The 25,858-nt window shown below is 36.2% G+C and overlaps 1 protein-coding gene across 2 annotated transcripts in view; it reads left to right on the forward strand.

Moving 5' to 3' along the window:
* NDST3 (N-deacetylase and N-sulfotransferase 3) overlaps positions 1-24,893 on the forward strand; it is a 165,727-nt gene extending 140,834 nt beyond the window's left edge. For both annotated transcript variants that reach the window (XM_057547465.1, XM_007172425.2), the window contains exons 10-14: positions 1,553-1,727; positions 5,078-5,248; positions 6,679-6,788; positions 17,387-17,489; positions 22,149-24,893. In XM_057547465.1, coding sequence (XP_057403448.1) covers positions 1,553-1,727; positions 5,078-5,248; positions 6,679-6,788; positions 17,387-17,489; positions 22,149-22,268 — 679 coding nt within the window. In that variant the 3' untranslated portion in view covers positions 22,269-24,893. The remainder of the gene's footprint in view (positions 1-1,552; positions 1,728-5,077; positions 5,249-6,678; positions 6,789-17,386; positions 17,490-22,148) is intronic.
* Positions 24,894-25,858: the final 965 nt, after the last annotated feature.

Consider the following 25,858-nt stretch of genomic DNA (forward strand, 5'->3'; position numbering starts at 1 on the left):
ACTGCTGGAGGAAGTTTTCAAGGCCCAAAGTGTTGTAGGTATAGAGGACTACTGGGAAGGTGGGACAGTTTTTAGAAATTAAAAGTTATCCTGCCCTTCTTTTGTGATTCTTGGACCCTTGCTGAGAATAAGCAAGCTTGAGACAAGCTTGGACCAAATAAGATACCACTAGACACTTGATATAACCTTAGCACCCCTGGAACAAGTGTGGGCGTCTAAATTTAAAAGTATCCTGAAATATGGCACTTTCTATAAATAGAGTGTACACCAGAACAGTTAACAGATCAAACTTTCCAGAAATGTTTATATATGTCTTTACCCCTAAAAGAAAGGGATGCCAGAATGACATATCACCAACAAGGCAATTTCCAGAAAACATAAAAGGATTTCTTTACTGCCCTGAGTTTCAAGACATCACTTTGTTGCACCAGCCAAACTTTGTAATATGGTAACAACTGGAATCCTACTAGAAGCTTTATTGTGTGACTGAAAACAACACACTGCAAAAAGAAGTCATCACATAAATGTTAATGATTCTCTTGTTCAGTAATTACTGAACTACCTTGTCTTGGTAACCCAAAGTCATAGTGGTTTATGAATTGAAGAGGGTGTGGGTGGAGTGTGAGGCTATTATTATAAAATGTAAGAAACCCTAGAAGTTAAATTTGCATGTTCTTTCTAAAAAGGCCCCTTTTCCTTTAAAGATGTTCCTTGGTGCTTCAGAAATACCGACTATCATCCGCTGAATTCATTTATATTTGACATTTTGTACAAATGGAATATTATACAAAACCCATTATGTCCTACCTTTCTGTGCTTGAGGCTACAGGTATTCCTGTGCTCACTCTGCTGGTGACTTGAATTCTCACCACACTTAAGGATACAGGACCTGACCTTGGAAAATTTGATAGTATTTTATATCTGAAAATATATACATACTTTTTAAACTTCTATAATTTTTCTAAAGAATATAAATGGCTCTATATGGGAAAAAAATTAAGGAAATGGGCAGTGTTTATATCAGATCTGTTCTGCCCTTTGATACTTTATAGTTGAATATAATAGCAGCACAATACATTAGTGGGAATGAAATTATTTTTTTTTGTGATGAAGTAAAAACTGTTTTGTCTAAGTTTTTTCAAAATGCCTTTGAACTGAACACATCATTTGTTTCGATCAAATTTTCTTCTTGGTTGAGCACTCACATTTTTCTCTGTAAAATATTTCTGCATTTAGATACATTTTATACAGTTAGTTTGATTATTATTGCCATTTGATCACTCTGTGTGTACATTTTTGTTATCTCCCATACCTTTTTTTCTTGATATTAAGTAGAACAAAAAGAAAATGTATTTAGAAAAGCATTTTCGAATACATTATTAGTGTTCTATACATTTTTTCCTTGCCAACAGGCTTGTGGGACAAATGCCTTAAAGAAAAAGGCTTTTGTTTAAGAAACAAATGAATTTTGTTTGTGGGACATTTTTAACATCTTCAGTCACCAGGGTATGAGTATAAACCAGTCTTATTTTGAGAAATATTTCTTTTCTAGGTATATGGATTTCTTCCCAGTCCCATCTAATGTTACCACTGACTTTCTGTTTGAGAAGAGTGCCAATTACTTCCACTCAGAGGAAGCGCCTAAAAGAGCAGCTTCTCTGGTCCCCAAAGCCAAGATCATCACCATTCTCATTGACCCATCAGACCGAGCATATTCCTGGTACCAGGTAAGGAAAATACAGACAGAATCCAGCAAGTAGAAGAGGAGTATGGAGAAGGGAGGGTAGTTTTCAGCAATAGCCACCACCTCGGGTTTTAACAGAAGAGACTTGCTAGCTTTATATCTTCAGGAAGGTAAATAAATTTTTCTTTGTTTCCATGGAGAAACGTTCCCCTTAACTTTTTCTTAATTTTGCATTCATTTAATTCATGTATTTAATAAAATGTATTAATACAGTGAAGAAATTAAAATAGAGCAAACAAAATAGTATATACTTGTATGTATTCTGCTTCTATATATCTGCATTTTAAAAGTAAAGTGTTACAACTTAAAATCATTATTTTTCATCTAATATGTGTATAATGCTGCTATTATTATCTCAATTTTACAGATAAGGAATATAACTGATTCCCCAAAGCAAAAATCACAGGTCTTTTTTTTTTTTTTTTTTTTTCTGTAAAGGGCCAGAGAGTAAATATTTCAGGCTTTGCAGGCCATATGGTTACAACTCTGCCATTGTATTGCAAAAGCAGCCATAGACAATATGGAAATTAATGAGCCTAGCTGTGTTCCAATAAAATTTTATTTAGAAAAACAAGCAACAAGCAAAATTTAGCCGTAGACTGATGACCCTGACTCTAAAAGAGCTTAAATAACTGCTGTACTGAAGAAATAACTTAGTAGCAAAACTAAATATAAGAATGAATTCTTCATCCTTGAAAGCCCAGCCAGTGTTCCCTGTTCTAAGCCTCTTTCTCATACACTCCAGGGTTGCCATTATGCTTCTGCTGTTGGTTAGAACCTAGCACAGAAACGATCAGTTTGAAATAATTTAACAGACTCTAATAATAAAACTTACACATCAAATACATGTTTACTTTAATAAATATTAAAAATAATAGGAAAAAAACTGCCCCAGTGATATTTTATTAATCGAGTGGAAAAAGTTCAATAAAAAGCAGTCAAAATTAAATATAAGAGCATAACAAATTTAATAGAGTCAGTGTGTTTAGTCTCTAGTATCCTTAGTTATCATTCCTCAGTTTTGTAATTTAAAAACCACTTTCCTGGGGCTTCCCTGGTGGCGCAGTGGTTGGGAGTCAGCCTGCCAATGCAGGGGACACGGGTTCGAGCCCTCGTCCCGGAGGATCCCACATGCCACGGAGCAACTAAGCCCGTGCGCCGCAATTACTGAGCCTGCGCGTCTGGAGCCTGTGCTCCACAATGGGAGAGGCCGCGATGGTGGGAGGCCCGCGCACTGCGATGAAGAGTGGCCCCCACTTGCCACAACTGGAGAAAGCCCACGCACAGAAATGAGGACCCAACACAGCCATAAATAAATAAATAAATAAAATTTAAAAGAGATAAGCAAAACATTCTCTCTATAAATTTGATCTTTAAAAAAGAAAAAAAAAACCACTTTCCTAATGTTCATGTGTTCATCCATTCATTAAATTATTTTAATGACTACCATGTACAAAGTACTGTTCTAAGTATGTTCTACAGGTAAATTAACAAATGTGGATGCTACACTTGAGATCGCTTTCAGTCTAATTGGAGAAATATGTGTAAATAACCAGTGTATAAATCAGAAAGTGTTAAGTGACAGACTCCTACAGTGATAAAGCCCATCTGATAAAGACCACCAGGAACAACAAGTTAGGTATATTAATTGGCTGCAGCAGAGGAGCCTGAACACTTGAAGAACTATTTGGGCACTTCCCTAAAGAAGAGAAGTATTTGTAAGGGGAGATATTAAGGTAAAATTAACATGAAGTGTTTGATACATGCAGGCAGGGCTGTGTGTAAGCTGGTTGTCAGTAGGTCAGGGCTGAAAAGCAGACTAACGGTCCAATTTCCTTGGAAACTATAAAGTTAAGATAAATGTGGAATGTTACGTCCAAAAATCACTTACCTGAAACTCTGCACCTGGGTTGGAAATAAGGCTTCTTTGTATTAATGTGACCCACATAGCTCTGATCCTCCAGGCAAGACTGGGATATTCCATTCTCCCTGACTTCAAACATCTAAATTCCTGACAATCTATGATATTAGAGAATAAAGTTTCTCAGCATGGGGTCTTTTTTAACAAAAGCAGTTTTTCCATGTTCACAAAAGGAAGCACAGATTGTCAGGAAAGGTTTTGTGGCTGGGACAGACTGGGGGAAGGTCATGGGATCTTAGACAGGCATACTGATAATGATCTGCATGATAGGGAATGAGACATCCTGGAAAGCTGGAACCCACAACTCTGCACGAATCAGTCATGCCCAACTCCTACAGCCATCTTTTAAATCAAAAATACAGCAGATTGCAAACTGACTGATTTGATATTGTGCCTTTTACCTTTTCCACTAGGTATCTAGACAAAAAAGAAATAAGCCTTAATTGACTCAACAAGAAAGAAGAAAATTGGAGCTTGGCAACCACTTAGCCCCTGAAAAATTGAGAATTTGCTGAAAAAGGAGGTTTCAAGGCTGCAAGCTCACAAAACGTCCTAAATATTACAAATAAATCGCTCCACAGTGGCAAAATGCAGGCCTTAACAAAGTCTAGTGGAGTTTGTAGTATAGTCATTTGAATCTCAATTGCAGCAAATTTGCTATTCAACTAGATGTGGTAAACATCCACAAACCCACCACTAAGCCTGAATATTTTTTGGTCAATTTAGGGGAAAGGTGATTTCCTCAAACCCCTGGGCGTGAGCCTGAGCCATTATGAAACGCTTTCCTATCTGGATTGCTGCTCTCTGCATTTTCTGTACAATAAGCGATTCTGATTCGTCACAAAGGTTACCATTAGGTAAAATAATCTTGGCTTTGAGATGCTAGGTAGTATATTATAAAAGCTGTGGGTTTCAGATAATGCACGTCAGAGTTTTCAGTAGTTTCTCCATTTAAATAGCCGATAGGGCTTTTCTAATCTAAAACTGCATTACTAGATGGAGCTAAACTACGTGGCAGAACTAGTAGGGTGCTTTGTGCATTGTGGATATTCACTGGATGTGATAAATGGTTTCTTATGGGCTGAAAAGGGGGCATTAAGGCAACTTTCAAAAGTTTACTTTCAGAATAATATGTATACACTAAGGAAACGACTCAGAAAAATTGGTTAAGGAATCCTATCAAGAAGAATTCCACCTCTACCAATTAATTCTCAAACATATACTCTCATCAGTGTCATAATTTTAAATCCTGATGCTCCAAGCAAACATTTTCATCCTTTATTAATTGCACAAATAACTCTCCAGCAGTGAGGCACTTCTTCCTTTAGCTTTGAGACTTGTCACAGGGATTGTTTTTTAATTATTTATGCCTATGATTCAAGTCGGTTTAATTATCCACCTTTTCATCATAGCATCAGCGATCCCATGAAGATCCCGCAGCTCTGAAGTTTAGCTTCTACGAAGTGATCTCAGCCGGGCCCCGTGCATCCTCTGAGCTTAGAGCCTTGCAGAAGAGATGTTTGGTCCCAGGGTGGTATGCCAGCCACATCGAGAGATGGCTTATTTATTTCCCTCCCTTTCAGGTATTGAGCAATAAGAATCTACATCATGTTACCGTCTCATTAAGTTTACAGCTCTGGTTTGGTTTTCTTTTGCTGGTTCCTCTAGGCTAGTGACTTTGCCTCTAGGCTAGAGGGAATTTTTACTCATTAAAACATTACTAGCCTTTACTCTTTAGTTGTAAATGAGACTCTGGCAAACAGTAATAGGCAGAGGTAGAAAAACTATCTACTCTTCTTTCTAGAAGTATTTCAGGATAATTCTCCCTGCCCTGTTTTCTAGTGCATACCCTTCCTGATTGTAGACAGCATCAGAAGCTTGATACTCCTGGTTCTTATTCTGAGAATAAAGCTTGAGAATCTCTTAACCAAACAAGGCAAATATTGTTTTGCTTAATTAGGTGCCGTTATTTCCCTTTGAACCACCTTGCTGCATTTTTCACAAGTCCTATGTTTTCCTTGGCTTCCTTGCTTCTCTCTTTTGCCTAGCATTAGCCTAGATTACAAAATCAGCCCCTACTGGATTGCATAAAGCAGTCCAGTCACATCAGACACAGTATATGCCTGTGTGTCTAGAAACATGCTAGCCATAATGATACCATATATGCAACCATATATGGCTATTTAAATTTTTATTAAAATTATATAAAATTAAAAATTAAGTTTCTCAATCACGTTAGCCACATTTCAAATGTTCAGTAGTCACCAGTTAGATACCACAGCCGTTGAACGTGTCCATCAACAGAGAAAGTTCTAATGAACGAGGCTGGTAGAGACTAAATAGAAATATTGGAGAAGAGGTGTGAGCAAGAGCTGCTTTCCAGGCTTTATGGCCCTTCATCATGGTCTCCTGTCATTTTGTCTTGCTGGGACCACCCCCTTCCCTCACCAGAGTAACAAGCAAATTCTTGCCTTTAGTCTGTTGAGGAACTTCTGTTTACTTTCAGGCTTTCTGGGACTCTTACCTTTTTCTCCAAATGGATTATCAAAATATTTCTTAAAACTTTACAGTGCTACTCCTTTGACTGGAATCATGGAGAATGGCCATGTCCTCTGTCTCACTGTACCTGGTCTGGTCACTTTTCTTCTTTCCTGCAATGCTGCTTCCCACCTTGAATCATGGAATCATTGTTTTATCTGTTTTTACACTTGGTTTCCATTTGTGATTTTGTAGTCACATTTCTTAAGCTCTCTTGGTACCCTCAAATGGCTTTTTTGTTTTCATAGTGTTTGCAGGACTTCTCGGACTACAAAACGTGAGCACATTTAATTAGTGTGATTTATTTTTTGTTCCAGGTCATTAATGAGGATGGCCTGGTTAAGTCTTAACAACAACGCACACAAATCCCCTCCGTCTCTCATTGAATAAATTCAGAGTGCAGAATTTTTTAATTATGCAGTTACATGTCTTTTTTCAATGTGCATTGTTTTTTTTTATTTCCTTGTTAATTTAGTTGCTAATTATTGATGGGCAACAGCTAAGAACTGATCCTGCTACAGTGATGGATGAAGTACAGAAGTTTCTAGGAGTCTCTCCTCATTATAATTACTCAGAAGCTTTAACGTAAGTTTATATTCTAATTAATTTATTGACGTTTCAGCAGAGAACTGATTTTAAAGAAATTGTAGTTTGGTGATACAGCTATCAGGTTAGCTGTTCCTTACACACTGATTATTTCCAGTTGATATTAACCACTTGAGAAAGAACATTTCAACTGTTTGGCAAAGAAATGTCCAAAATCCTCTATTGATTTCTAACTAGGAAAGATTTCCCCTTGAAAGAAAAGAGAGGAACAAAACAGTTGCAAATCTTAAAAGCAACAACTAACCTTAAAAGAGGCTACTTTAAGTTGGTAAGCACTAAGCCTATTTAACAGACAATAGTGAGACCTCTTGGAAGTATTAAAAAGACTTCTTGAACTAGGTGATTTATGAACTCCTCTCTCTTCTGTGTAATTTTCAAAAACCAACGTCATACAGCAAGAAATAGCCCAGGGCTTCCCTGGTGGCGCAGTGGTTGAGAATCTGCCTGCCAATGCAGAGGACACGGGTTCGAGCCCTGCTCTGGGAAGATTCCACATGCCGCGAAGCAACTAGGCCTGTGAGCCACAACTACTGAGCCTGCGCGTCTGGAGCCTGTGCTCCGCAACAAGAGAGGCCGCAACGGTGAGAGGCCCGCGCACCGCGATGAAGAGTGGCCCCCACTTACCGCAACTAGAGAAAGCCCTCGCACAGAAACAAAGACCCAACGCAGCCAAACATACATACATACATACATACATACATACATACATACATAAATAACTCACATATTAAAAAAAAAGAAAAGAAATAGCCCAATAGGTGACTGAATAGGCAGAGAGAAAGGTGCTATTATTACTTCTACACTTAATTCCATTTTTTGCTGGTCTTTACCCACTGTATGACTGACCCTGCCACCTCTTCTTCAGAGGTCTCAGCAGTTACAGCTCTGGTTTGGTTTTCTTTTGCTGGTTCCCACCGATTTTCTTAGATAGTCAACTCCATCAGGGTGGGGGCCAGGGTGAGGCAAGAGAAGCACTAGAATTTAAGGAGGCACTCACTCTCAGGACCCTGCAAATACTTGAGAGTTAGTGGCTCCTAAAATTTTTCAGCCAAGGTGCCTCTCTTGCCTCACCTTAATCCTGACTCTGGGGTTCATTTAGCATTTTAAATAAGACCTCCATCTGACTTTGTCCATTTATAATGGTTGGCAATCAGATGTATGAAGGTTGTGTTTGTTCCTATTTCACATGCAACTGGAACAAGCAACTGGGAGATCCTGAGCTGGATGAACTGTGCACTTGGCTCTCACTGTAATATGTATATTTAATTTTAGGGTCATAGGCTGAGCCTTAAAAAAACCGATTAAGACTGCAGTGTGGAATTCTTCCATTGTATCTCTCAGTATAAAACTCAGTTCTGTAGATCAACTGCTTTTCTCTTTTCATTGTACTCCTTATGCTATATAGCAGTTTAGAAAGTGAGAGACAAGATTCCTTTACCTTTCACTGTCCCTTACAGAAAAAGGTTTGCAGAAAACCATCAAATACTGCGTACATCTTGCATAAATCATATGTAGAGACACACGGTAAGAGAGACATTCTGATCTAGAGGACAAAGGAGTAGGTGGAACTTGAGAGTTTTGCCCTTCCTTCCTAACAGTCATTTACTTTGTTGTTACTATTAACCTTCTGACCTCTGTGTTTTCTATAGTGTGAATCCTATCAGAGCTTTGGAGAGCTTAGTTGAAGTACCAACACATACACTAGCCTTAGGTATTTAACTTTCAGCTTGACCTTAAAGAAAGCTGAGTGAATTTAGCTTTCATTAGAAATTCGAGTCCACTTTCTGCTTTATATCCTTTTAAGTATCTCTTAGAAAAGAAAGTTTTTATTTTCTAAACAGTTTTCTATTTCAAGTTGGCTTATCTTTGGGTCTTTTTTATAGAGTATATAGCAAAGTACTGTATTTCAGAAAGAATGGAGTATTCTATAAAAACATAATCTCTTTTTCTTATGGAATGGTCCTTGACCTGCATGCTGTATATCTGTCCCCTTTGCATCCAGCTCAGCAGCAAGCTTTTTATTCACCTCCAAGGGTAAAGGGAGTGTAAACTTAAGAGAAGTAATATCAAAGCAACGTACTGTATACAAAGAACTATGGGTCACTTTGCACCTGGGATGTATCTGGCTAAAATTACCCCTTACATGATTCTGTACCCTTACTGGGGGCTCAGTGGGTGAAGTAGCAAGATAAGATGTGTGTAGTCTCTGAAACCACAGCATCTGGTCCAGCAGGGCTGTCTACTCACCCTGCTGATAGATAATGTACTGCCATTCAGTTTCTTTTTAATTTTCTTGTCAATCAGTTGGCCTGACACACCTTGTAAAAACCAGCAGTATACCTGTTGTAGAATATTTGGAACTTCATGTCATTGACTGAGGTCCAAATCCTCCTTTATCCATGCCCTTTGCAATTGTTCTGAATCCTGCCCTCAAAATTTAGTTATTCTTATTAAACTAATTGTACTGGTAAGTTGTTTCTGTGGTGCTTTGGATATGTTGGAGATGACTGGGTGTAGAAAATGTATGTTCTCAGGAATGTCATTTATTGCTTCATATTTTTCCTGCTAATGATAGTGAAGACTACCTCTTCAGTAGTTTTAAAAAAAAATTATTTAAAGCCTTCGAAGAATGTACTGAACTGCAAACAGATATGAATTCTCAACTAACCACATAAATCCAGTTCTTTGCACACAGTAGAATAAATGAATGAAACTAGGTCTATGCAAAGGTTTTACCATACAGTTTTGGCATGAAAGAGTACTCCAGTTTGAGATCTATAAATTGATTATCTTCAATATTTAAAAAGTTCCAATTTCAAAACTATTTTCAAGAAAAATGGCAATAAATTTCCACTGTTAAGAGTGTTATTTATTCTTTTCCACAATCACTACAGAAGTGTTCAAGACTTCCAAATTTCATACAGTCATGGATGGTCTATGATATCTTAAAATGACTTAGTACTGTCATCATGGATTTTAAATGATATATTGAATCCGTAAAAATCTGATTTTCTTAGTGAGTGTGGCTGTGACCTGAAATAAGCAGTTTAAGCTTTAAAAAATATAAATGGGAACTTTCTCATTCAATTAAGTAAATTCACATTTTACAATTCTTGTTCAACGTAACCTTAATCCCTAAATTATAAATAACATTGATAATACTAACATTATTTTAGCTTGCATATTACGTTTTTAGTGTTTAAAAGCTGTCTAATCATTTAAGAAAAACCAGGAAAAATAATGCTCAGCATGGAATTGTGCTAATTTGTATAAACTAAAATGAAAAATGTAAACTTTTAACTTTCCCATGAATATATCCATTCAGAATTATACCAGCCATCAGTGACTGTGACAGGAGTCTTCCCACTTACAAGTACTAGTTAAATACTAGTGAACACTGAACCTGACATCTTTATTTCTCAGTCAATTAACCTGTTTATTAACATGAATGAAACCAGACTGAGTTATATGAATTTTTAATAATAATTTACTATGAAAACTTCAATAAATGGACAATAAGGATTTGAAGGCCAGGAGTGGAATGAAGATTGTGCGTTTGTTTTGTTTTGTTCTGTGGATGGGGCTTAACTAAGTCATAAAGAACTGAAGCTGCTTCAGTTGTTTCTAATATTACTTCCCCTGGCAACCAAATTTATATTGTCTAGGAATTCTTTCCCTTTTTAGATGAGTTTGAGTAAAATTGTGCCAAATTAAAACTTTTTTTAGTAGCAAAAACCAGTAGCCATAGTAGCTAAAATCTGCTGGTTCTCTAGATTACCTGTGAAGCAGCTAGAAATGCTAAGAAGTGAAAAAGAGAATAATCTACTCCAATTTCATATAAATTTGTTTTTAAAAGTGCTTATAACATTTCAAAATCAGTATATGTTTATATGTTCTAAGTATTTTATATATATTGGTTCATAACAATACTATGTGATAGACACTATTAGCTCCACTTTTCAGCTACAAAAGCTGGGGCACAGAAAAGCTTAGCCAAAAGTCACTCAGCAAGTAAGTTGAGGAGGCAGGATTGAAACACAATCATTCCTCTGGAGCCTACACTGCCAATTTATTAAGCTCTTCAAATTGGCACAAGAGGGACTTCCCTGGCGGTCCAGTGGTAAAGAATCCACCTTCCAATGCAGGGGACATGGGTTCAATCCCTGGTCGGGGAACTAAGATCGCACATGCCGCGCACAGGGCAAGTAATCCCATGCGCCACAACTACTGAACTCGCGCTCCTCAGCTAGAGAGCCCGCATGCCGCAAACTACAGAGCCCACGTGCTCTGGAGACCACACACCACAACTAGAGAGAAGCCTGCACACCGCAAGGAAGAGTCCGCACACCGCAACGAAAGATCCGTCATGCCTCAACAAAGATCCCGCATGCCCGCCATAAAAAAATAATAAATAAATAAAATATTTTTTTAATTGGCACAAGAACCAGAGAAAAACAATATTGTAAATTTTTACTAATGAATAATATAACAAGAGGAAGTATCAATACTTCCTTTAGAAAACTGAAACCTTAAAATGAGCTTTTTAAGTTGTCTCAGACATTATAAAAAGAATCCATTTCTACAGAAATGCAAATCAAAACGGCAATGAGGTACCACCTCACACCAGTCAGAACAGCCATCATCAAAATGTCTACAAATAACAAATGCTGGAGAGGGTGTGGAGAAAAGGGAACCCTCCTACACTGTTGGTGGGAATGTAAGTTGGTACAGCTGCTATGGAAAACATTATGGAGGTTCCTCAGAAAATTAAAAATAGAATTACCATATGATCCAGCAATCCCATTCCTGGGCAAATATCCGGAGAAAACTATCATTCAAAAAGATACATGCAGCCGTTCACAGCAGCACTATTCACGATAGCCAAGACATGGAAACAACCTAAATGTCCATCGACAGATGAATGGATAAAGAAGATACGGTATATACATATAATGGAATATTGTTCAGCCATAAAAAATGAAATAATGCCATTTGCAGAAACATGGATGTAACTAGAGATTATCATACTAAGTGAAGTAAGTCAGAAAGAAAAAGACAAATACCATATGATACCACTTATATGTGGAATGAACCTATCAATGAAACAGAAACAGAATCACGGACATAGAGAATAGACCGGTGGTTGCCAAGGGGAAGCGGGGAGGGCGGAGGATGGACCAGGAGTTTGGGGTTAGTAGATGCAAACTATCACATATAGAATGGATGGACAAGAAGGTCCTACTGTATAGCACAGAGAACTATAGTCAGTGTCCTGGGATAAACCATAATGGAAAAGAATATAAAAAAGAATGTATATGTAGGTATAAGTGAGTCACTTTGCTGTACAGCAGAAATTAACACAACATTGTAAATTAACTATATCTCAATTAAAAAATAAATAAATAAAAATGTGATATATATCAGTACATCCAATGGAATACTACTCAGTGATAAAAAGGAATAAATTTTGAAACATGTTAAAAAATAAATAAAAATAATCCATCTCCAGACACATTGTCACTTTGCATAATAAATGTGTAATCATAGTGATATGCAAATTAAAGCTACATTGAGATACCATTAGAATGGCTATAATCCAAAAGACAATACCAAATGTTGGTAAGGATGTGGAGAAACTGGAAACCTCATATATTGCTGATGGTAATGTATAATATATGGCCACTTTAGAAAAGCAGTTTTGTAGTTTCTTAAAAAATTAAACAGAAGTTTACAAATAATCCAATTCCACTCCTAGGAATCTACCCCAAAAGAAATGAAAACCTATGTCCACAAAGAATTGTTCACCACAGCATTATTCATAATAGCCAAAAGCTAGAATCAATCTGATAAATGGATTTAAGAAAATTTGGCATATCCACACAATTCAGTCTTCGTTCACAGAAATGTTATTTCCGTGTAAAGACATTTCAAACATTCTTGCACCTTCTAAGTGTAATCTGAATGTTCCCTGGGATTCACTTTCCCAAGGGTAAAACGAAGGTCACATTTTCATTAATATAGAGATGTTACTAGTTGGAGGCTGAATCATTGGAGAATCTTGATTGTCCATGCCCACAAGTCTCTTCCAGTTATTTCTAAACATCCCCAGGTGATATTCCACACAAACTTAAGAACCAGTGCATTCTTGCTTTTTCTTTAATTCAACAAAGATTTATTGAATGACTATTATGGCATGACTCTGGGCACACAATGATAAAGTATCCCTGCCTCTAGGAAGGGGTAACCATGGAGAGACACTAAACAACACATAAAATTTTCTCCAAAATGTTCTCTTCCTGAAAGCCTTTAAAGAGGATCCTAGCCATTACTAGTTCCCACACGAAATGACTAGCTGCCAGTGCCTACACAAAAAGGTTGTTTCCTTGCTGTTCTACCAGATATTAGTAGTCCTGAGGCTAATTTTCAGAGGGACACTGCTGATATTCTGAAAAGATGTGGGAGAAGATCTTTCTCCATCTCATGTCAAGCTTCTTCACTTGGGCTCTGAATTGCTCACAAGGTGCTTCATCAACATCAATCCCTCACCTTCTCAGGCAACCTGAAAAATAATATGATCTCCCTTCTACCTTCCTCTCCTTTTTGTTTCCACTATGATACAGTTACACCACTGCTTGTGAACTTATGCTTACAGAACTTACAGATGTCTGGGCTAGGTGTCAGCTCCACAGACACACATTTTTCTCAATAAAGCCCAGCATGACAGCCCACTGCATGAGATGTAATCAATTAGCAGAGGTGAAAGAAAAACCTATTTTTCTTTTGATTTTTAATTTTAATATGTGTGAAGTTACTGTTTCTTAAAGAAACATTCTGTCAGAAAGCTGCTCATTTTAACATAAGGCATGTGTATGTTGCAGACATGTATCTATAGTTAGGTATATTAGCAAAAAAAATCATAATAATAGCTAGTCTGTATTCTGAATTTCGATCATTTAAACACTTAAAATGAGTCAGAATTCAGTTATGGAAATTACCAATAACAAAATGTTAATGAAAAGTGTTTTATCAATAGCAGACTTCCAGAAATGTTGTTGTGTTAGAGCTTCCCAGCTTTCGTGTATAGACTATTTCAATCATCGTCTCTATTTTTTATTTTATTGACGTTAGTTGATTTATTAATGCTCTCCTTTCTTATACCTCTGTCTATGAAACATTTATTCAGTTGCCTTACAGATGCAAACAAGAATATAAACAACATGGAGATATATCATATTGTGTCTTTTTTTTTTTTTTTTTTTAAGATTTCTTTAGTGATTGATTGATTGATTGATTGCTATGTTGGGTCTTCGTTTCTGTGCTAGGGCTTTCTCCAGTTGTGGCAAGTGGGGGCCACTCTTCATCGCGGTGCGCGGGCCTCTCACTATTGTGGCCTCTCTTGTTGCAGAGCACAGGCTCCAGACGCGCAGGCTCAGTAGTTGTGGCTCACGGGCCTAGTTGCTCCACGGCATGTGGGATCTTCCCAGACCAGGGCTCGAACCCGTGTTTCCTGCATTAGCAGGCAGATTCTCAACCACTGCGCCACCAGGGAAGCTCTCATATTGTGTCTTGATCCCACACAATTGCTTTAATAATGATCAGAAATGGGCTTTGCACAAGTAGGATGTGAGTAATCCTTTAGTGTCTCTAATATCCAAAGCAGGGCAGAGACAGAGATATAGGTTTGCCTTCTTTTCATAGGGCTATAGTTATAAAGTCTACAACATTAGCTACAGAAAGACTACTCTCCAAATCACACATTCAATCACAATATAATTTTAAATCAGCTTTATTGATGTGTAATTTACATATAATAAAATCCACCCATTTTAATTGTACAGTTTGATGAATTTTGACAAACATGTACTGTTGTATACACCATCACAATCAAGATATAGCACATTTCCATTAATCCAAAGTTTCCTCATGCTCTATTGCAGTCAGTCCTTTCCCCTCACCCCTGAGCCCTAGCAACCACTCTTCTACTTTCTTTCACTTAGCATAATGCTTTTGACATTCCTCTTTGTTGTTACATCTATCAGTAATTGGGGTTTTTTTATTGTTAAGTAGTGCTCCATTTTATGGATATACCACAATTTGTTTATCCTTTCACCAGTTGATGGACATAGGGTTGCTTCCACTTGGGGGCTACTATGAATGAAGCTACCATGAACATTTGTGTACAGATCTTTGTGTGGACATATATTTTCATTTCTTTTGGATAAAGACCTAGAAATGGGATTAGTGGGTCATATAGTAATTACGTATTTAACTTTATAAGAAACTTTCCAAAGTGTCTGTAATATCTTAAATTTCTACCAAAAGGTGTAACAGTTCTAGCTGTTCCACATCTTTGCCAACACTTGGTATTGGCCTTTTTAAATTAAGTCATTCTAGTATCTAGTGGTATTTCATTTGTGATTTTAATTTGCATTTTCTTAATGACTAATGATACTGAGCAAATTTGCATTTGTTTATTGGTCATTCATCTATGTTTTTGATAAAGTGTTTATTCTAATCTTTTACTCAATTTTTATTGGTAATGTCATCTTTTTTTATTGAGTTCACTTGTATATTCTGAATATAAGTCCTTTATTAGATTAACGTTTTACAAATATTTTTGCCCAACATGTGGTTTCTCTTTTCATTTTCTTAAGTGTTTTAGAAAAGCAAACGTTTAAATTTTGATGTATTCAAAATTATCATTATTCTTTTATCATTCATCCTAAGAAGTCTTTGCCTAACCCCAAAATTTTCTATGTGTTTTTTCCTATGTTTACTTCCAGAATTCTTACAGTTTAGCTCTTAGCTCATTCATGAAATGAGATTTCATTTCAAGTTAATTTTCATATACAGTGTGAGGTCAGTGTTCATATTTTCCATATAGATATCCAATTTTTCCAGTTCAATTTATTTAAAAGACTGTCCTTTCCCATTGAACTACTGTGGCACCTACTTTTGAAAATCAGTTGACAGTAGATGTGTTGGTCCGTTTCTAGATTCTATTTTGTTCATTGACCCATTGGTGCCAATACTACACAGCCTTGCTTACCGTGGCATTATAGTAAATCTTGAAACTAAATAGTATAAGATCTCCAACTTTGATCTTCTCTTTCAAATTGTTTTAGCTTGTCTAAAACAAATTATTAGCTTGTATCTCCATATACATTTTATAATCATATTTTCAATTTCTACCAAAAAAAAAAGTCCATTGGAGTTTTGGACTCACATTGAATATCTAGATAAATCTGGAGACGATTGATATTTTTAAAATATTTAGTCTTCTGATCTGTGAACATGGTATAGCTCTTTTTTGTTTATGTCTTATGTAATTTCACTTAACAACTGTAGTTTTCATTGTACAGATCTTGCATACATTTTGTGCTAAATTTATCCCTAGGTGTTTCATGTTTTTATGCTAATTTAAATGATTTTATTTCAATTTCCAGTTGTTCATTGTTTACACTATAGTTTTAAGAAAAAGTTAGAAGCAGCATTCTGGGAAGTAGTATGAATTAAAGACAAAAGGAAAAGATGGCGCTAAATGATAATTCTTTCTAATGAAGAAAAAATTATAGCAATAGAATCGTTGAATAACAAAAGCCATGTGAAAGAATCACCATTGCTGACTGTTACTTTCACTTTTATATTCAAGCATGGAAATTACTATTTATTCATAATGAATGATAATACAGAACATACCCAGAGACCAGTGAAGAGAAAAGGCCCTTTACCTAGGGTCAGGAGGCTTAGACTTGAGTTGTCACCAGCATACTGAAAAAGTATATAGTCCAAGATAAATAAACCTTGACAAGCACTTCCTTCATTTTCATTTTTTTATTCAACTAACAGTTGGTGAGTGTTCACAAAGAGCCAAACACTGTGCTAAGTGCCATTAAATGGGACAAATGCTATACTCCATATCATTAAGGGGTTATAAGAAAAGCTCAAATGAGAAAGGGTTATATGAAATATTTTGGTAAACTAAAATATAAGTTTAATGTGCTACTATTATTTTTATTACAATTATGCCATGAAAATCTTTTTTACAGGTGTTATTACTTTAATACAGAGCTCATACCAAAATAAGGAAGTGTCTCTGGAAAAAAATTAAATAGATTAGAGCTAGAGACTCCTGAAATTCATCACTCCATGACACACCAAAACCCTCTTCTTCTATTAACCTGTAACTGAATGGTACAAGTACTGTGTAAATCCGTAGATATGGATGAAGACTGACTTGTCATTTTTAAAACCTGCAAAGGGAAAGAATGGGCTTGAAATTTATAAAACTTTTTCCTTCCAGATGAAGGAGGTATGCTTATTAATTTCTATTAATAGGAGACCTTCTGCTGACAGTTTTTCTATTAGAAATCTGGCAAACTCACAAATATGACAGATGGACTGAGAATTCAGAAGTATGCCAAAAGACTTTATGTAAAGTGATGCAGTCAAAAAATATGCCAGTTTCCTTGGTTATAGATTAATATCCAAATAAAAATATTCATGTTTTTGGTCAGTGTATCTTATAAGTTGCTTGAAAAATACTTTTTTTTTCTTTGTATTTTTTATTTTTTTAGGTTCGATTCTCATAAAGGTTTCTGGTGTCAATTACTGGAAGAAGGTAAAACAAAATGCCTTGGAAAGAGCAAAGGAAGAAAATACCCTCCAATGGATCCTGAGGTAAGTACAGAGCTTAAAAATACAAACTAAATAAGCTAAATGATACATAAAAATATATCTATTTTCTTAGAAAAGTGATTAAAATAAAAATTCACCCTTTATAAAAATTAAAAGTGACATTTGGATTAGAATGCATTCAGGTTGCTTGTTTTGATTTTTCCAGTGATTATCTTACCTGTCATGCAAGAATAAAAGAAAACAATAGAATTTGCCATTTTGAATCAGAGCAAAGAAGGCAACATCTCATTCCAAAAAGAATGATACATTCACAGAAATTTTAGCACTAAAAATGTTAACTGAGACCAAGGCAGGAAATATATCAACTGGAAATTGAAAATAGGCCCAAAAGATTTTATTTTCACTGTCTAAGTCACTCTCTAGTAGTAAGTGTGGCCTGCATAATAATATTAATTATTGGTATACTAAGTTTTGAACTGTTAATATGTTAATAAGATGAAAGAATGAATATATTTCCCAAATGTATAACATACTAGCAGATAATTTAGGCTCTGGAGAATGGAGACACCCAAACTTAGCAGTAGGTATGTAGCACTTCGTGTTTATTCTGTTCCAAATGGTGACATAATGATCACTTAAAGCTACAGTTTTCCCACTTTGTAGACCCTATATATTTACTTTGAAGCTTATTTCCCATATATTAAAATTTATTAATATTATTTTGATTTCATAATCAGTCCAGTTAACATAGAGTTTGGACATAAGAATGCAAGTAGATTGATTTTGTAAAAAAAAAATTTTTTTAACTCAAAAATTAAGACATTATTTGGCATTGTTTTCCCACAATATTTAATATATTATGGTAACTAAGAATCCTGCAGTGGTCTGAGAATCCTAACATGGTATGAACTTGTCTGGATACTTTTTAATACTTGAAGACTTTGAGGACCTTTTTTCCAACCTGATAGAGACAGAGCCTCTATCAAGCTAAGCTCACTAAGCTCATAATTAAATTCTATCTAAAAGGCATTGTGGAGGTCCTTGTTCTTTTGATAAACAAATTGCATTCTCAGAACTCCAATTTTCTTTGGTGGGTTATTAAAATATACCTTCAGAGCACTATGAAAACAATCCTTACATATTAATAAATATTCAAGGGCAATTCCCATTGTATTTCAAGACAGTAATATAAAATATCTCATTTTCATGTACGTCAAAGCTATCTCTCTATATATTTATTAAAACTAAAACATTCAAGACACTGTAGAACATCTTCCTTAGTATTTTATTTCACTCCTATCAAACACATACTGAGACATAATATTAAATTTGTGGTAGAGAAAGATAAGAAAAACATAACTTTTCAGGATATCATTATTTCCATATCTCCCAACAAGGTTACCGTGTAATACATCCCTAAGATATTTTTTCTCAGACACCTCTGACACCAAATGTGTGAGTTTTCCATACCAAGCAATTCTCCAATTTTCTGCAGACACCAGCTAGGTATCCTGCAGTTTAATCCAATTCTGACACTAACTATTCAGGGTTAGTGCAGCCCCACAGATTAAGGGCTCAGCCCCACAGAACTGCCCCCTTCAGACTCCAGTAACAAGTAGTGGGTTCCCAGGTTACTCACACTTCTGTCCAACTTGGCTGCAAATCAGGGGTTCCCATGACCCCCTCATCAGGTTTTATAATTTGCTATAATGACTCACACAACCCAGGGGAACACTTTACTTCCTATTATTATACACAAAGAGGTACTTAGGACAAGGTCCAGAAGGGTCCTGAGCACAGGAGCTGTGGAGTCCCTGTGGAGTCTGGGGTGTACCACCCTCCCAGCACATGGATGCACTTACCAGCCCTGAGTTATGGAGGTTTCGTTGCACAAGCATGGTTGATTAAATAATTGTCTATTGGTGAATAACTCAATCCTCTGTCCCTCTTCCCTTCCCTGGAGGTCGGAGGGTGGGGCTGAAAGTTCCAACCCTCTAATTATATGTTTGGTTCCTCTATAGCAACCAGCCCCCATCTGAAGCTATCTAGGGGCCCATTAAGAGTCAAGTCATTAGCAGAAACTCAGAAACTCAGAAAAGGTTTAAAGGAACTTATTGTAAATAAGAAAAGACACTCTTTACAACCCTGTCACTCAGGAAATTACAAGGGATTTAGGAGCTCTGTGCCAGGAACCAGAGTCAAAACCCAAATATGTATTTCTTATTATATCACAATATCATATACATACTGGATTTATTTGAGGGAGTAGAATAGCTGATTTTGTGCAAGTAGTGCCCAGAGAGGAGGCAAGAGTAAAGGGTCCTTCCTGGAGGTAATGGAAACACAAATGTGTACACAGATTAGAACAGGCAGTACTGTCACCACACTGCTTGCTTCTCCTTCTGCTGCAGAAAAACACCAGAACCCTCCCTCACAAGTAGCACCAAAACATCACAGGATGCATTTGATCCTGGAAATTAAGAATGCTGTTAGCCTACTTCCACTTTGACTTTGTTTATCAAAATATATTGTAGGAAGGGAATAAAAACTGACATTTTAAATGAACCACTAAGTCTATGACCTCTCCAAATCAACAGCGTTTAATAGATTCTTTAATAATAGGCCAATAAACAACCTGATATTGAATTTGTTATACGATTCCTTCTTTTACCATATATTATTATTCCCTCTTATTACATTAATTTCATGAGTTTGCATGAAGTAGACTACATTGGCATACTTAGCATATATCCTATCTGTGATTTATCATCTAAAATAGTCCCCTTTCTGAATGATGGTCAGATAACAATGTATGTACAATAAATCCTGCATATCACTGAGTTCTGTCCTAGTAACTTCTGGCCTGAACATATTAGACTCTCAAATAGGACATGTTGTACTTTACACATCTCATATCAGTTATCTTGCCACACAAGGGAGCAGAGCAATAAGAAGAAAGGGTACTTGATTATAGGGACATGATTATAGGGACCAACATACACACATAATAGGGCACAGGACAAGGGTTTGGCTACAGAAGCAGCACTGATACAGGCAGCCAGGTTTGAAAATAATGCCAAAAAGACCAAAAAGTTGAGGTATACTTGAGATAATCCTCAGTATCAGGAGGTACGATCCAAACTCCAAAGGGATGTGTGGTAGATATTGATCCCAGGAGGTTCAATTCTAAAATTAGTTAAGATGTTGGAGAATCCTTTGCCATATGGAAAATATTAGGGAGCAAGCTGGCAGGAGCTGGGCAGCCCCGGGCTGCTGTTGTTCCAGGGCTTCTCTCATAAAGAGGAACAATGCAAAGTAAGACCTTAAGAGAAAACACAGTGGGGAAGTTTGGAAACTCAGCCTCTGCACAAAGGCCTAGGGCTCAGCCCTGGATTCCAGGTCTGGCTGGCAGCAAAGGAGGCACAAAATGATCAGGCCCCCAGATGGAGTATCTGGGAATGTTATTTGTCTCCACCTCTCTCTGGCCTGGGTGTACCAGCTGGGCCTGTCAGTGGTTTTAGAGCTAATGACTGAGGAAAACCAAAAACAGAAGTGAGACAAAGGTTTGGGTTCTCCCTTGATCGCAGTGATGGTTAGAATATAGCACAAATGTCAGTCTGGTTCCAGTGATCATAATGACTACAGAAACCACTATGTTACATAGAAATTATCAGTATAAAACAAGATGTTCTTCTATGGCCTTTAAAATGGGGTACCAGATATGACATTTTAAAAGACTAGCACAAGGAATTAAATAAAAACTTTTTAAAGATTCAACTCAACTAAAAACCTCAGAATAGGGACTTCCCTGGTGATCCAGTGGTTAAGACCCCATGGTGGGACAACTAAGACCCCACATGCCACACCATGCGGCCCAAAAAATAATAATAAAAATAAAAAATAAAATAAAAACCTCAGAATAGTGTAAAGCAGGGAGGTACAGATACAGATTCAGAAATCCGTCCTTCACAACATTCCCAACAATGGTCATTTAAACTACATATAAACCCCACTAAACACCATCTTACAATACAGCACTTTCCATTTCTGACAATTTCAATTATTAAACTATTTTTCTTTATTGAAGGGAAATCTACTTCCCTATAAGTCAGGATAGTTTACAAGGCATTCCTTTCCTTCCTTGGGTCAAACAGTACTAATATACCAGGTTATAGGTTTACCCAGTTTACCTACTATATTTTTAAGGTTTACCATAGTATTGTTTTAGCAGTGAATATTTTGTGTATGCCTTAAAAGAGCTCTTAAGAAAATATTACCTTCAAGATCTAAATGTAAATTAATGATGACAAAGGAGTATTTTATTTTATAGATTTACCAACCCAACTCTTATTCCAAAGCCAGGATAGTTTTAATAGAGCATAATATTAGACCCAATCAGTTATTACAGCTATATTTCTAGCAATTCAATCTAGTTATTTGAACATTTAATTCTGCATAAATAAATCCCATGTTTAATATGAAAACCCTTTCCCTAGTGAAAACAGCATATGTGTTTGGAGTGTGTATTTTGAAGAACAGAGTCACTGTGTTTACATTGTGCTAAACAAATAGCCCACATGCTTAATATCAGTTTTAAACCAGTATGGTTTACTTGACACAGATGTAAACATCGTCAAACTACATGAAGTATACTTTAAAAAACAAAATTAAATGTCCTTTCATCTCCTCTTCCCACCTCAGAGCAGAGTGTTTTTATCCAGCTACTATCGGGACCACAACGTGGAACTCTCCAAGCTGCTGCACAGACTGGGGCAGCCCCTGCCGTCCTGGCTGAGACAGGAGCTGCAGAAAGTGAGATAGCACTGAGAGAGATCTCGAGAATGCATCTCCGTGGAATGCTCACCTCTCCCAGAGCTTCCCGGGGCTACCAAAAGGCGGTTTATAAACATACCTCTTCAAATGAGAAAAAAAGAACAAAGGTCCTTCCATGTGCTGGCATGTGGATGAGTAGAAACAAAACAAACAAACAAAAAAAGTATCTGTTACAAGCCTTGAGGCCTATGGCCTTTCTCTTAACCCATATCGGAGCCTGTGGGGTCATTGGAGACTACTGTGCACTCACGTGGAAATCAATAGCAACCAATATAAATATCAAACACAAATGCAGAACTGTCCCATTTTGTAGTAATATTTACACTTTTATATATCAACCAAGATTCGGTCTCTGTAGATTTTTAGGCCACTGTTTGCCTGTACAATGTTTTCTTATTCTTCGATTCTATAAAGTGTCCTACAAAACAAGAAGCGAACATCACAGTGTAGCATAAGACGCTAAAGGCCTAACATCCATGAAAAATGCTTGCCAAAATGTAAATCCACTGAAGTATTTAGAAAGAATTATAAATTACAGTTTGTGCTAGATCAGAGAGCGGAAAAGTTATATATGAGCTTTATCTGCATCCAAAAAAAAAAAAAAGTGCTATAGCAGAAAAAAAAGTGATTTTTCATCCACATAGTCTAGTACATTTATGTAAAAGTTACTAACTTCTCTATCATAATTGTTATTCTGAAAGATACATTGTAAAGCCATTGGATTGGAAATAGAAACACACTGAGTATACCAAAACAGTAAGTAGTAATGGAAAGTGTACTGACTAAATCCTCTAAAAGGGAGAAATTGTAGGGGTCGGAAGATATCTGATTGACAACCTATGTCCCTTTTCTGTGAGCTGCAGATCAACTCCGGTAGTCCTCACTGGTTCTACAGAAACGCTTGCATAGAATCTGACGTATGTGTCATCTCCAGAAACAGACTGACTTTTCAATGTAAATAACTTTTTTTTAATGTTCCCAAGAACAAAACCTATTAAATGAAAACTAAGGACAGTTTCTTTAGATGATATGTTAGGTTATTTACATTTAAATTATAGAAAAACTACATCGTTTCAGACAATTCAAAATGAAATTGTGTAATGTAGAGATTTATTACAAAAAACAAATTAACATATGATTTTTGCAATGATACAAGGCAGAAAAAGATAAGCAAAGCCCAGTCCCATTTTTTAAGAACATTTCATACATTACTCTCATGGAAGACAATAGAACACAGTTAAATTTTTGAGTTATCTACTAAATTAAATGGAGGATGTACCAAGATGAGCCAGGCATGGTTTTAAAATATATTTACGCTTAAATTCTTAATGATTATATGATTAATGAAGTATTCAGAAAAAGAAAAGAATGTCATACTTATTTTCCTGTGCTTATATTTACTTAGTTTTTAAATGTACTGTGCACATAAAAAATTTAAGTAGTAAATAAATTCCCTGCTATGATTACATAAGCCTTTATGAAATGTTATCAAAAGTATGATTAGGAAAAAAAAAAGACATGCCCAAATATTTTCATTGCCATTATAATGTGTGAAACTAAACTCTATCAATTATGCACTAATTAGAAAACAAATTTTGAGATACTTCCACTAACTATAAATTTTTTTAATTGCATTATAATTATTAATTTAATTTTTTGTTTTATATACCCAAATGATATATTAATTTTAAAACAAACAAGCTATTAGCAGAAAGAATTAGACAAAGAACCAGGTTTTAAGATTCCTGACAGTAAAAGCAAAATCAAAGTCATTTGGACAAACATGGTAAAGTCAGTCTCCATGCTTACTGCTACCATTTCTGAAGCAGCACATGCCCAGCATCCCAGGAAAATAAATACAGCCTTTAATCTCCACTAATTTCAGAAAACTAGCTTAAGAGGGTCATACATGGTGAGAATAGGCCCCAGTAGTTACATATGGTATTATGTTTTCATTTCAACAGCAACAGTTCTACTGATTTTAAAAAAAAAGAAAAAGAAAGCATTTATGTTTCAAGGATGAGGTGTGCATTTAAACTTCCAAACAAAGCTGCTTTGGGCATAATTTTGTCTGGGTAAACTGAATCAACTAAACAGCTTACCCTTTAAGAAATGTTAAAAACACACTGGATGCTTGTGTAACGAAAGGAGAAAAAAAAAGAGATCATACCAAAATTTACTCATTCATAGTACAGATATTATGCTACCTAGAGCAGCAAACCTTTGCAAGGAATTTTGACCACTCAGTGTATCTGGGAGGCAACTCAAATTCTAGAGGACACACATAATTTCTGCATTGTATACTCCAGCTGGTTGTTATGCTCTTCTGGAAGGAACATAAATACATATGGGAAAAAATTGAGAGATAATGTAATTTTAAACTAGCTTTGTATAGAATTCCTTTTTCATTGCTTAAAATATGAAACTTCCTCAGGAAGAAATGAAATGGTTATTTCAATGTTTATAGCTATAATATTCTTGTCATTCACATTGAATGAAACTTAATGGAAACGTTTTTTTCTCTGAGTTTTTTAAAATAAAAAACCTGGATATAATTCTGATAGTAGCATGGTACCTCATATGTTCAACAATAAACTGTGATAAGAAAATGAAGAGTTTATGCCTGGTAATTTTAGGCAATAAGTAGGCATTTCTTTGATTGTTTGTGTTTGCCTGTGACAGAGTGGGAGGTGGTCACAGAACATAGGTACCACTAATACAGTTCAAAATGGAGAGATACATGGAAAACTTCCCAGGAGGAAATAAGTTTATTTTTAACAATATAACCTTTAACAGATCTTCTAATCAATGTTAGTCATTTTTTTTTTTTAGTTCTAATAGATATAAAACAGTTCCTAGCGTCACTCATGAAACCAGAGAATAAGAGAAGCACACAGCTGTTACTTAACAGACTTGAGAACCTGAATATTTATAGCATTTCTTACTCCCAGTGCTCAGCTCTGCTCCCGACAAATCGGCGCCTTTCTTTAGAGCTTTAAAAGGCGTTAGCTAGGCTCTCTTTTATGAAAAATCTAGCAAAAACACACTATCTGCAAAAAAGGGGGTCGGGAGAGTTAGACATTTATCTACATTTTCCACAAAACTTTCTTTTTCTCTAACCCAGTCCCTTTCTTTTCTAAACATCAGGTTTTCTCATATAGCAACCCACCCTGTCAACATGCACCAGTTGATTCCTCATAGGATTATCTCCCAGACACACAGTTCCCCAATCCAGAGTACATCTGACTCCCAATTTTCTAAGTATGCCATCCTATGTTCTATCTACTCCAGGACCAACTGGTGAGTGGCTAATAAACCAACCCCATTGATGTTAGCGGCTTATAATGACTTAACAATATTTTACTTTCCACAGATATCAGCACTGCATTTCCAGGAGATATGTTTTAGGCTAATGGCTCACTAACGGGGAGGCACTGAACAGTTCAAATATTTCAAAATGAAGGGATTTCTCTCTTTTGGAATGACACTCTATGGCTGAGGTTGGTTGGACACTCTGTGGCTCTGCTTGGTTACCACCTACAGGATAGCTGCTGCCTTCTTCCAGCCCACCCCAGCCC

This window comes from Balaenoptera acutorostrata, chromosome 5 (assembly GCF_949987535.1).
Source record: "Balaenoptera acutorostrata chromosome 5, mBalAcu1.1, whole genome shotgun sequence".
NCBI classification, from domain to species: Eukaryota; Metazoa; Chordata; class Mammalia; order Artiodactyla; family Balaenopteridae; genus Balaenoptera; species Balaenoptera acutorostrata.